The 12,193-nt window shown below is 46.8% G+C and overlaps 1 protein-coding gene across 2 annotated transcripts in view; it reads right to left on the reverse strand.

Moving 5' to 3' along the window:
- EML6 (EMAP like 6) overlaps window positions 1-11,552 on the reverse strand; it is a gene marked incomplete at its 3' end in the record, with an annotated part of 209,727 nt that extends 198,175 nt beyond the window's left edge. For both annotated transcript variants that reach the window (XM_081100953.1, XM_081100954.1), the window contains exon 1: window positions 11,165-11,552. In XM_081100953.1, coding sequence (XP_080957079.1) covers window positions 11,165-11,361 — 197 coding nt within the window. In that variant the 5' untranslated portion in view covers window positions 11,362-11,552. The remainder of the gene's footprint in view (window positions 1-11,164) is intronic.
- Between the last annotated feature and the right edge of the window lie 641 nt (window positions 11,553-12,193).

Consider the following 12,193-nt stretch of genomic DNA (forward strand, 5'->3'; position numbering starts at 1 on the left):
GTGTGGCTCAGTGGTTGAGCATCGACCTGTGAATCAGGCGGTCATGGTTCAACTCCTGGTCAGGGCACATGCCCGGGTTGCAGGCTCGTTCCCCAGTACAGGGCGTGCAGGAAGCAGCCAACCAATGATTCTCTCTCACCATTGATGTTTCTACCTCTCTCTCCCTGTCCCTTCCTCTCTGAAATCAATACAAATATATTTCAAAAATATAATAAATTTTTAAAAAAGAAGTGTTTTGCCGAACACTTTCCCACTGCCTCCACATTTTCATCCTTACTCACTGTTCTGCAATCTAGGCTCTGCCCCTGCACTACCTGAATGACAATGCTCTTCCCTCGATCTGTGTAACTCCCAATCCCAGCCCATCTCTTTACTGGGCTCCACAGTGGACCCCTCACCACCTGCCTTTCCATAGCACAGAGAGACGTCGACTCCTCTCTCGCCTTCCAAGCCCCTGCATTCTCTCACTTCCTCTGTGTCTCTGCTCCTCGGGGCCTTTTGTGCTTCTTTTGCTCTCTTCTGACTTAAAGGTAAGGGTGTATACCAGGTTCCATCTTTTTGGTTTTTCCCAAATATGTTTTTATTGATTTCAGAGAGAGGAAGGAAGAGGGAGAGAGAGATAGAAACATCAATGATGAGAATCATCAATTGGCTGCCTTCTGCACGCCCCCACCAGGAATCGAGCCATGATTTCCTGGTTCATAGGTCGATGCTCAACCACTGAGCCACACTGGGAGGGCTCCAGGTTCCATCTTAAGCCCATCAGGTCACCTGCTCTCCTTTCATCTCTCACTTATGGCAATCACCAGGAGTGTCTCCTGGACGGCACTCAATCAATACCTGTGAGACGAGTCTCACCCTCATCCATGCTGAGGGCCATCCATAGAAGAGACTATCTAATCTGGGTCTCCATCCAATTATGTTCTCTGACCACCACCCCACTCTCAAGAATGGGGTTGAGACTGTGACTCTAGTTTAACATTTTCACAAGAGGCTTCTTATGATTGTACTAGAGGCCCGGTGCACGAATTTGTGGTGTCCGGCTAGCCTGCCTCAATTGGGGTCGATCAGGGGGGCCGGCCAGCTGGCGGGAGGGACTGCAGGAGGTTGGCCAGCAGGAGGTTGGCTGTGGGAGCGCACTGACCACCAGGGGGCAGCTCCTGCATTACGCATCTGTCCCCTGGTGGTCAGTGTGCGTCATAGGGACTGGTCATCTGGTTATTTCAGTCCTTCAGTCATAACGGTCGCTTAGGCTTTTATATATATAGATGGCTCTCTCTGTCTCTCCTTCCTGGTTTATAGCCTCCATGTAACAGAAAGAGAATGGCTTTGGGGTCAGATAGAAATGTGTTCAAAGCTGGGTCTGTGAATTATTAGCTATGTGATTATACCTCTGAATTTTTCAGATTTACAGGTTGAAAAAATATATATATAAAATATTTGTATGTATATATATATTAAAACTTAGGGGCTAGTGAGGTTTCTTTTTCTTTTTAACTCTCTTTGCAAAACTCCTTACATGCTTTATTTAATTGAATTTTCACAGTAACCTATCTGAGGTCTAGAGGAAGAAGCTGAGGCCAGCTGGGTAACAACTAATAAGTGATAGAATCAGATTCTAACCTAAGTCTGCCTGGCTCTGAAGCCCTAGCTCCTTCTACCACATAAAGTGCCTGCAGAACACAGACGGGGTGGTATGCTGAGTGAGAGGGGTGGGGAACGCACAAATGGGAAATTAGAGCATAATGTGAGAAGTGCCATAAGAGATGTATGGAGAAAACGCTGTAGGGTTTACTGAGGAAACAGACATTGACTCAGCCTCAAGAAACCAGAGAGAGCTCGCAGACAGTTCACTGGAGTTGCCTCTGGAGAGCATGACTCTACCCCCAGAGACTGGGCAGGGCATTCTAAGCAGCCAGACCGTGTGCAGTCACTGCAGGGAGTATGAGGTGATGGGGGCAGAAGTGGGGGAGGGCGAAGAAACACAGTTATGGCAGGAGATGATGGCAAAAAGGCAGGGCAGGGCTATGCCCAAGTGTGAAGCTCATTCCAGAAGCAATACAGCCCGCAGGAGTTTTTAAGGAGGGCAGGGACAGAACAGAACTGGATTTTCCAAGGCTAATCCCAGTGCTGGCATAGTTCAGGGATTCCGGAACCCAGGACCACTTGGGGAACCTTTCCTATCTTTTTATTTATTTTGGTTAATCCTCACCTGAGGATATTTTCCCATTGGTTTTTAGAGAGAGTGGAAGGGAGAGAGAGACACACAGAGAAATATCAATGTGAGAGAGACAAGACACATTGATTGGTTGCCTTCGCACATACCCCAACCAGGGCTAGGGATTGAGCCTGCAACTGAGGTACATGCCCTTGACCAGAATCGAACCTGGGACCCTTCAGTCAGTCCCCAGGCTGTCGCTCTTTCCACTGAGCCAAACTGATGCGAGCTGGGGAGCCTTTTTAAAAAGGTTTGTCCCATTATTGCGAATATTAACTTTAGTCATTTGGTTAAGGTGGTGTCTGCCAGGTTTTGCCAATGTAGTTATTGTTTGTCCTTTGTAATTAATAAATATTTTGTAGCAAATATCATGTTCCTTCACAAACTTTCACCACAAGTTATAACATCCACTGATTTTTTCCAACTCCATCATTCCATTTATAGTTAGTAGCTGACCTTCTACTCAAGGAAGAGATTTCTCTTCTTCCCATTAGTTATTTATGTCACTATAGATCAGCGGTTCTCAACCTGTGGGTCGCGACCCCTTTGGCGGTCGAACGACCCTTTCACAGGGGTCGCCTAAGACCATCCTGCATATCAGATATTTACATGACGATTCATAACAGTAGCAACATTACAGTGATGAAGTAGCAACGAAAATAATTTTATGGTTGGGTCACAACATGAGGAACTGTATTTAAAGGGCCAGAAGGTTGAGAACCACTGCCATAGATACATGGCTTTTTATTTTATTCCAAGGATTGTAATTCAAGCTCAAATTACCCCAGCGGTGGCCAGTGAGCGTCCCCTCAAGCTGGCCCTTGTGTGATTATGATATCTCCTTGTTCTTTCAGCACTGCTGTCCTTTCCAGCACAAGAAGCTCTTCCAGACTCACTTTGTGTTTTCCCTGCCTCCCCTCCCCTCGTCTGGAATAAGCTTTTTTAAATTCTGAGCCTTCTGTGTGAAGAATGGAATTTAGAAACCATTCTAAAGTTCTGAGTACTTGGTGTGTCACTGTCGCTTCTCTCAATGGACAGGGAAAGAAAATTGTGTGTGTGTGTGTGTGTACACCTACCTATATTTCTATGGGAAATTTCTTTAAATACAGATTTCGGGGGGGCCTACTGATTTCTATGGCCAGGCCTACTGAATCAGAATCGTTAGGAGTGGGCTCATAAATCTGTGTTTGTTTAATGTTTAGTCAGGTTTTCAAAGAGAAGATTGACCAGGGGAGTGATAGTGGGGGCAGAAAGACTAGTTAGGAGGCTACTCTACTAATCCAGACAAAAGTTAACAGGGTTGTGAACCCGGGCAGAAGCAGCAAGATAGAGAGGACGTGATCGTCTGTCCTTGGGGCTGACTGGATGATGGAGATGAAGAGGGAAGCAGTGGCAGGCATTCAATGTCTCCTGCGTGGGTAACTGTCATCGCTGTGGCCTGAGCGCTGTCATTTACACAGAAAGCACTGAACAGGTTTATTTAATTGAACATCTTCTCACTTTTCTCCTATAGATTATAAAAAAACCCAAGCGACATTCTGGGAAGAAAATAATTATAAAACATTCAAGAATTCATATCTCTTCCTTACATTTTATCATATAAACTAAAAAACTGAATGTTACTCAGGACAAGAAAGATGACTTGTGAATTCACTGTCAGCAGGCCAGGCTCTCACATGGATAAACGTGGCCTGGCCGACGTGATTGTGTCTGTGCATGCTGTGCATGCAGAATAATAGACCGGGAAGGCTTTTTACCAAGAAGCAACCTTTGTCACCATGTCTCTCATTGTCCAGAATAAAAAGAGAGCTACAGTCGGCTGGAGATCAGTCATTAAGCTGAGATGACTGCTTACTATCACTGCAGCATAAAACTCACTGGCGCATGAGCAAAATATATAAAGGGGCTGTAAGAAGAAAAGTGAAGCTAAAAGAAAATGACCCTTGGAATTCTAACTGCTATAACACAAAGTTTAAAACCCAGATACAAGTACAACCCAGAGGAAAATAATAATTCCCAGCGTTCATGTAGCAAAAGCAATTCATCAATGACCTTCTCCTTGCTAAATCCACGGGGCACTTTCCAGACTTACCTTGCTACTAGTAAACACCCTCCTATGGATACTGTTGAAGGTCTCCTTGGTGCCCTCTCTGCTCTTGGCCTCCAAGACATTGCACTCTTCTGGTTTTCCTCCTACCCCTCTGACTGGTCCTATCTTTCACAAGCACCTCTTTCTCTGCTGATCTCCTAAAAGTTCATCTTCCTCAAAATGCTAGCCCTGGAGTGGGAAGGGATCAACCAAAGAACTTATATACATATATGCATAACCCAAGGATACAAACAATAGGGTGGTAAAGACCTGAGGTGGAGGTAGGGGCAGGGGACATATGTTATACTTTCAACAATAAAGATTTTTTTTAAAAAATCTAGCCCTGGCCTCTTCTCTTTCCTCCATAAGCTGTCTAGGTTATCTCATTCACTCCTAACACTCTCACTACAACTCCCACAGCGCTCTCCTGAGCAGGAAGACCCATATCTACACTAATAAAAGAGAAAAATGGTAATTGGCGTACGGCGATACCGTTTTCATTGGCTAATCAGGGCTATATGCAAATTAACTGCCAACTAAGATTGGCAGTTAACTGCCAACTAAGATTGGCAGTTAACTGCCAACAAGATGGCGGCTAATTTGCATATGTAGGCACAATGCAGGGAGGCGAAAGGGAAAGCAGGAAGAAACCCCTGCCACTGACAATGATCAGAAACCCAGGGGGGAGCTAAGAGCTGGGGGGCAGGGCAAAGGAGGCCCTGAGGCCGCCTTTGCCCTGCCCCCCAGCCATGATCGGAGAATCAGGCGCCTTTGCCGCCCTGGCCAGTGATAGCAGGAAGTAGGGGTGGAGCCAGCGATGGGAGCTGGGCATGGTCGAAGCTGGCAGTCCCAGGAGCTAGGGGTCCCTTGCCTGGGCCCAAAGCGAAGCCCACGATCGCGGCGCCCCCCTGCTGCCACTGCAGGTCCCCGCTGCCTGGGCCGGACGCCTAGGCCAGAGGCGTTAGGCCTGGGCAGGGGCGGAGCCTGCAACCGCGGGGAGCTGGGGGTCCCCTGCCCAGGCCTGACACCTCTGCAGGAGGCCTCAGGCCTGGTCAAGGGGCCGATCCGGTGATTGGTGATCGGAGGGTGATGAGGGTCAACTCCTCTGGCCGAGGCATCAGGCCTGGGTGGGGGGCGGAGCCGGGGATTGGGGGGATATGATGGTCCCCTTGCCCAGGCCTGAAGCCTGGGTCAGAGGCATCAGGCTTGGGCGGGGGGTGGAGCAAGCGATCAGAGGGAGATGGGGGTCCCCTGCCCAGGCATGATTCCTGGGCCAGAGGCCTCAGGCCTGGGCGGGGGCCAGAGCCAGTGATCAGGGGGAGATGGGGGTCCCCTGTCCAAGCCTGACACCTCTGGCGGAGGCGTCAGGCCTGGGCAAGGGGCCGATCAGGCGATCAGAGGGTGATGGGGGTCAATGCCTGAGGGCTCCCAGTATGTGAGAGGGGGCAGGCTGGGCTAAGGGATACTCTCCCCCCGACACACACACACCCAGTGCACGAATTTCGTGCACCGGGCCCCTAGTAAATGTATAATCACCTCTTGCATGTCCCACAGACATTTCAATCTAAATATGTCCAAAGCTGAACTTATCATCCCCTGACCTTGAACCTGTTCCCCATTCTATTTTGGTGAATGATTACCACCATCCAACCAGAAACTTGACCCTACCTTACACCTTCCTTCTCCCCCACCCCTATTTCCAAACAATCATCAGGAATCTAGAATCTCCAGAGTATTTTCATTACTTTCCTTGCGGACTGCCATAATGATCTCACACGTGGATTACTTCAAGTGCCTCCAGACTGTCTCTCCAACAATCCATTATCTACACTGCAGCCCAAGTGACCAGCCCAGAGTTTAAATAATCTACTGATGCTCCTTTCTTCAGAAGGTCCTCTCTGATTGCTACCCCCTCCCATGAATAGGCTAGGCATTGTCCTGAGGCTTTCAGACATCTTGGGCTAACAATGATAGAACTGAACACACCATATCCAGCGGCTCATTTATGAATATTGCCCTTATAGGTTCCTTGAGAGGAGGTACATATTGTTCACTGTTGGGTCCTCAGTGCCTAGTACAGTGCATGACACATAGGACACTCAAGAAATCTTTGTGGCTTCTTAACTTAATGATCCATTTTAAATTAAGGCTCAAAAGATCAACTCAGTTGGTTTTGTAAGACCAAGCTGGATGGTCACATGTGCTGAAGGCAAAGATAGATGTGTGTGTGTGTGTGTGTGTGTGTGTGTGTGTGTGTCTATGTGCAAAATAGATCATTAAGATAAGAAGCTAGTCTGCAGTCAGAGCAAATAAAAGCATATTATCCAGAGAGAAGCAGAGATGTGAATCCCTGTGATACATAGAAACACTTGCAAGAAAAAGAAACGGAAAAAGACCAGTTGCCTGTTTACCTTGCAGTGCCTGAGAGGCCAGCCATACTCCTCCCTATGACTGAGTTCCAAAAGATTCTCATCACCTTATGATCCTTGTGCCTTACACTGATTCTCAATAGACTTAGACTAATTCTCAGACCAGCCTATTTCTATTTCCGCCTCATATCTCTGGCCAGTCCAGAGAAAGCTTCTTTCTTCGGGGAGATAGAGCTGGCCTGCCACTCCCTCCTTCATGCTGATGGGAAAGCGAGTGGCAGAGAACTAGATGGCAATCCTGGAATCTTACAATTCCTGGGTTGTGGCCATCCAGGTGCCTGCCTCCCACTGGGGAAAGAAAGGAACTGACTGATAAAGCAGTAGAGTTTGAGGGACACCCTCTCCGACCACACCCTCTGCTTTCTATACCGTCTCCACCCCCTCATCTGTCTCCAGCAGCAAGGCTGAAGGCTGTAAATTCATTCTTAAAAAGCAGGGCTCTTGGGGAGTAAACAAAGGTATATAAACTATTGCTGGCCCCTAAGCTAGCAGTGACTAAATACTGCACTGGCTCCTCAAAGTATAAGGTTACACTCTTTAAATATATAAAAATCTATATATCCTTCATAGGATCTAACAGCATCTTCACAAACATGGGATAAAAACTAAAGCCTCGGATTTCTATTACTTTTAGGTTAATCGTTTTTTAAAAATATGTTTTTATTGATTTTAGAGAGAGAGGAAGGGAGAGAGAGAGAAACATCGATCAGCTGCCTCCCATATGCACCCCAGTAGCGGATTAAGCCCGCAACCTGGGCATATGCCCTGACTGGGAATTCAACCAGTGACCTTTCAGTGCACAGGACAATGCTCAATCAACTGAGCCATACCAGCCAGGGTTGGGTTAAACTTCTTAATGAATGTTTCCATTTCTAGGTCCCCAAATGTTCAGTATTTTCTATGTGAGAGGAATGGGTACCCTGCTAGAGAAATTCAAAGGCTATAGATGTCCAAGACAATTCAATGGGGGAAAGAATAGTCTTTTAAACAAATGGTTTTGGGACAACTGGATTTCCACACGCAAAAGAACCCCTACCTCACACTATATATAAAAATGAACTCAAAATGGATCACCTGCCTAAATGTCAGAGCTAAAACTATAAAAATCTTAGAAGAAAACATGGAAATAAATCTTCATGACCTTCAATTAAGTGATGATTTCCTAGCTATAACACCAAAAGGATAAGCAACAAAAAATAAATAAATAAATTGAACATCAACAAAATTTAAAACTTCTGTGCTTCAAAAGACACCATCAAGAAAGTGAAACAACTACTCATTAAATGGAAGAAAATATTTGCAAATAATATATTCAGATAAGATACTTACATTGACAATATATAAAAAACTCTTAGAACTCAAAAATAAAAAGACAAATAAGCCAAATAGAAAATGGGCAAAGGATTTGAATGGACATTTTCTCCAAAGAAGATATATAAATGCATTCATAAAAACTGACCAATGTTATTAGTCTTTAGGAAAATACAAATTAAAACCACATGATGGCTTAGCTGGTTTGGCTCAGTGGATGGAGTGTTGGCCCGCAGACTGAAGGGTCCTGGGTTCAATTCTGGTCAAGGGCACGTACCTTGGCTGCAGGCTTGATCCCCAGCCCTGGTTGGTAGGGATGCGTGCAGGAAGCAATCAATTGATGTGCCTCTCTCACATCGATGTTTGTGTGTGTCTCTCTCTCTCCCCCTCCCTTCCACTTTCTCTAAAAATCAATAGACAAATATCCGTGGGTAGGGATTTAAAAAACACACGAGAGACCACATCACACCCAGTAGGATGGCTATAATCAAAGAGACAGACAATAACAAGTGTTGGTAAGGATGTGAAGGAATTCAAACCCTGATACAGTGCTGGTGTGGTGATAAAACTGTTCGGCTGTTTTAGAAAACAATTTGGCAGGATAAAAACAAAGATATACATATAAGATAAAGCAAAATTTTAAAAAGCATAAACATTCTAATCTTGCAGCTATTACTTGCATAATGATCTGTGGTTTGTGTTTTTTAACCTGTTGGAGTTCATTTTATTCCTATGTACAAAGACATACATGCAAACTAAAGAATTCTGCTCACCTATGCATACTCAGACCAACCAAATATGGAACATTTAGCAATAAAGTCCTTTCTCCAAAGGCATGCTTACTACTGTGTCACTATTCCGTGTAAATATATAACAACCTTAATACATAGGCCAGAAGTTAAATTTTTTTTCTCTTCATCAGGTAGGGCTCCCTGCAAATCCAGTTATACAAAAAAATTTCATTCATCTTTTCTTCAAATCTGAGTGTTTCTTTAAGCCAGATATTATTACATCCCCACTAGTCCAGCTGCCAGTCACAACAGCAACTTACTGCAACTCCACCCTTTTCCCACCTTCAGTTTCTTTCATTTTTTATTATTTTTTAATATATTTTATTGATTTTTTTTTACAGAGAGGAAGGGAAAGGGATAGAGAGTTAGAAACATCGATGAGAGAGAAACATCAATCAGCTGCCTCCTGCACACCCCCTACTGGGGATGTGCCCGCAACCAAGGTACATGCCCTTGACGGGAATCAAACCTGGGACCCTTCAGTCTGCAAGCCAATGGTCTATCCACTGAGCCAAACCGGTTAGGGCCCACCTTCCACTTCAATAGTGCATTTAATTTCTTCCCTATTATAGAAAAATTAGGTTAGGAGTTCAAATCCTCAAAGTAGTTAAGTGAACTGTCACATAAATATTATTTAACCCCAGGGAATTGTCTGTTTAATTGCCACTCTCTCCCTTCTCCCAAAGGACTGCATCTTATTTTGATGGTGTAATGGAAAGCACTGCATTAAGAAAGAGCAAAAACATAATGGGTTTACATTTTTAAACATCTAACCTTTTCACGAGTCACTGCTAATCGCTTGCACCTGTGCCTTTAATAATCAGCCTGGCAATTAGAAAAGCAAAATCCCCAGGACAGAACTAGTAGGGATGCCCCAATCACAGCCACTGCCATTTCCGGGAGAGAAGAAAAGCTGTTTTGTCATATGTGACATGAAGGAAGTTTTACGTTAGTTCCACCAAATCTTGAGAACAATAGAGCTCCTAGTACTTAAAATCTTCATCTTCAGAAAATCAAGATTTTAAAAAACTACATCTTACTATATCTTCCAATATTAAGTTTTTACTACATTTTTCAATTTTAGGTCTCAGGTGGTGGGAGGGGGGGGTAAGAGTTGGGGGAGGGGGAGAAGGCTCTGGAATAAGCACAATACTCAAGGCAGGGAGGGGAGCTAGTCTTTAAAATAATTTCTCCCAGGGAGAAATTAAGACCATTAACATTCCACCACTTAACCATTTACTTCACTAAGAAAGGCAAACTTGGAGCACAAGGGGCAATCTCCTGAAAGTGGGATGGAAGTGGTTCCGCATCAATGAGCACACAAGCTTGGAAGGTTCAGATATGGTCTGTCAGTTCTAGTCCACCCTGGGCAAGTCATTTCCCTGTGGGCTGAGGCTCCCATAGCACGGAAATCTTCCTTAACCGCCCGTGGCTGAACGGGATTCCCTGTGAGCAGCATCTGGACCACACCTCTGGTCAGGCAAGAAGCTGACAAGGGCTGGAGGGCGAGGCGGCTGGTCCCAAGAAGGGAGGACAGGGCTCATCACCAAAATAGGTTCCTCTACCAATTCACAGGGAGAACCCCTAACATGGCTGTGCATCCCGTCCTGTTCTTGTCATCCGTCCTGGCCATCCGCTACCAGATGTCGGTCATTCTGTGGGCTGACTGGGGGGATTTTGTGGTCCGGCAGCTGCCAGCCTGTTACAACCTCAGCGATGTTGTGGAAGCATCCATTTGGTGTATAAAGAAGCTTTTAGGCATTAAAACATTGCCAAGGGGAATATCAGAGAACAAACTCCCCACCCACTGCAGAAGAAATTTCCCAGTTTCAAAGCATCTGGGATGAAGATTCCAAATTACCTGTAGCAAAATTTTCCTTGAGATTTTTTTTTTTTAAGTCCTCTTGTTTGCTGAGGAACCTGCTGAGAAACCTCCCAAAGATGATACCCACAGCTCAGGTCCTTGGTCTACGTTTCCCTATAGTTAGTGAAGGAAGGAGACGTGTCTGACAGTTACCCAGGATGCTTCCACTTGTAGCAAGAACGAACACGAAAAATGCATCCGGACACTCAACTCCTTGGAGATCCAAAGCCCTCCGAGGAATACAGAGAAGTCTCCCTCCCAACCTGCACCCCAACCCTCTGGCCGCCCTAGCTTCAGAGCAGCAGCCCTTCGGCTACTCCATGCGGCTCCGGGAGAAAACCCTTTATTCCACGGGGCTCCCGGGTCTGACCCCAGGAAAGCCCGGGGGGTCATCCTTCTCCCTGCCCTCCCAACCTCCACACGCCACCCCGCCCCGCCACTTCCACCAGGCCCCCTTCTTACCTGATAATGTCGTCGTTGTGTCCCAGGAAGAATTTTTGGCTGTGCTCGCGGGTGTTGTAAACCACTCCGACCCCAGCCACAAAGTAGACCACCTCCTTGCCGGCCGTGTAGTACAGGTTGTTGCGGCACTGGTGACCCCGGTACCCGTAGACCCACTCCAGCCGGAGCTGGCAGCTGGGAGCCGTCCGATCCGCCATGATAAGCCGACCCCACTCGCCCCCCGGCCCCCCCGCGCGCCGGTCCGCGGCCCCTGCGCGCCGGGTCTGTCCTCGCCAAGGTCCGGGCTGCGGAGAGCCTGCAAGGGCTCAGAGTACAGCGCCGAGCGCTGATGTCCGCGGCGACGCACAGTCACAGCCCTGCGCGCCGGGCGCCACCATCATCCGCCGCCGCCGCCGCCGGAGACGAGCCGCCGGTGCGCGGCCGCCAGACCCCGCCGGGCGCCCCGGCTCCCTCTCCCCGGCGAGGCGCCTTCCGAGGCGCCAGCACCCGCGCGCGCACGCCTCACTGCACCTGCAGGCTTCGGGTTCTTGCGGGGGTCACCCCGCCTCTTAAAGCAGGGATCCGCATATCCGAGCACTGATTACCCGGCTCTCTCCCTGAAGTTTGCAGTGCGCGGGGGCTTCCCGGCAGGCGGCGGGATTTATTCTGTGACGGCTCTGATTTGACACGGAACCCGGCTAAGCTTGGCCATCACCATCCTCGGATCCGAAACCGACGGTCTATATCCAAGATGCAAGAGCGAGGGAGAAAGAAACAATTTTTTTTTTTGCGTTAAGTCGCCCAGTCCAAGAAAATTATCCACAAACTACAAGTTGTTTTTTTTTTAATTGTCAATCACTCCTTTCTCCCCCCAGATTCATCTCCTTAATAATATGAAATATGACCTAAATGCTTCTGGCTGGTTGTTGCTGACAGGTTTTGAAAGAACATTTGCTGTTTCCTCATGAAGCCAGGGTGAATATGCAGTGGTCATTTTTTTTTAGATGCTCCAATTAGTTGTTATGTATGTGCTTAAAATTCATATCCTCT

The sequence above is a fragment of the Myotis nattereri genome (genome assembly GCF_964212035.1).
Source record: "Myotis nattereri genome assembly, chromosome: 10".
In the NCBI taxonomy this organism is placed as follows: Eukaryota; Metazoa; Chordata; class Mammalia; order Chiroptera; family Vespertilionidae; genus Myotis; species Myotis nattereri.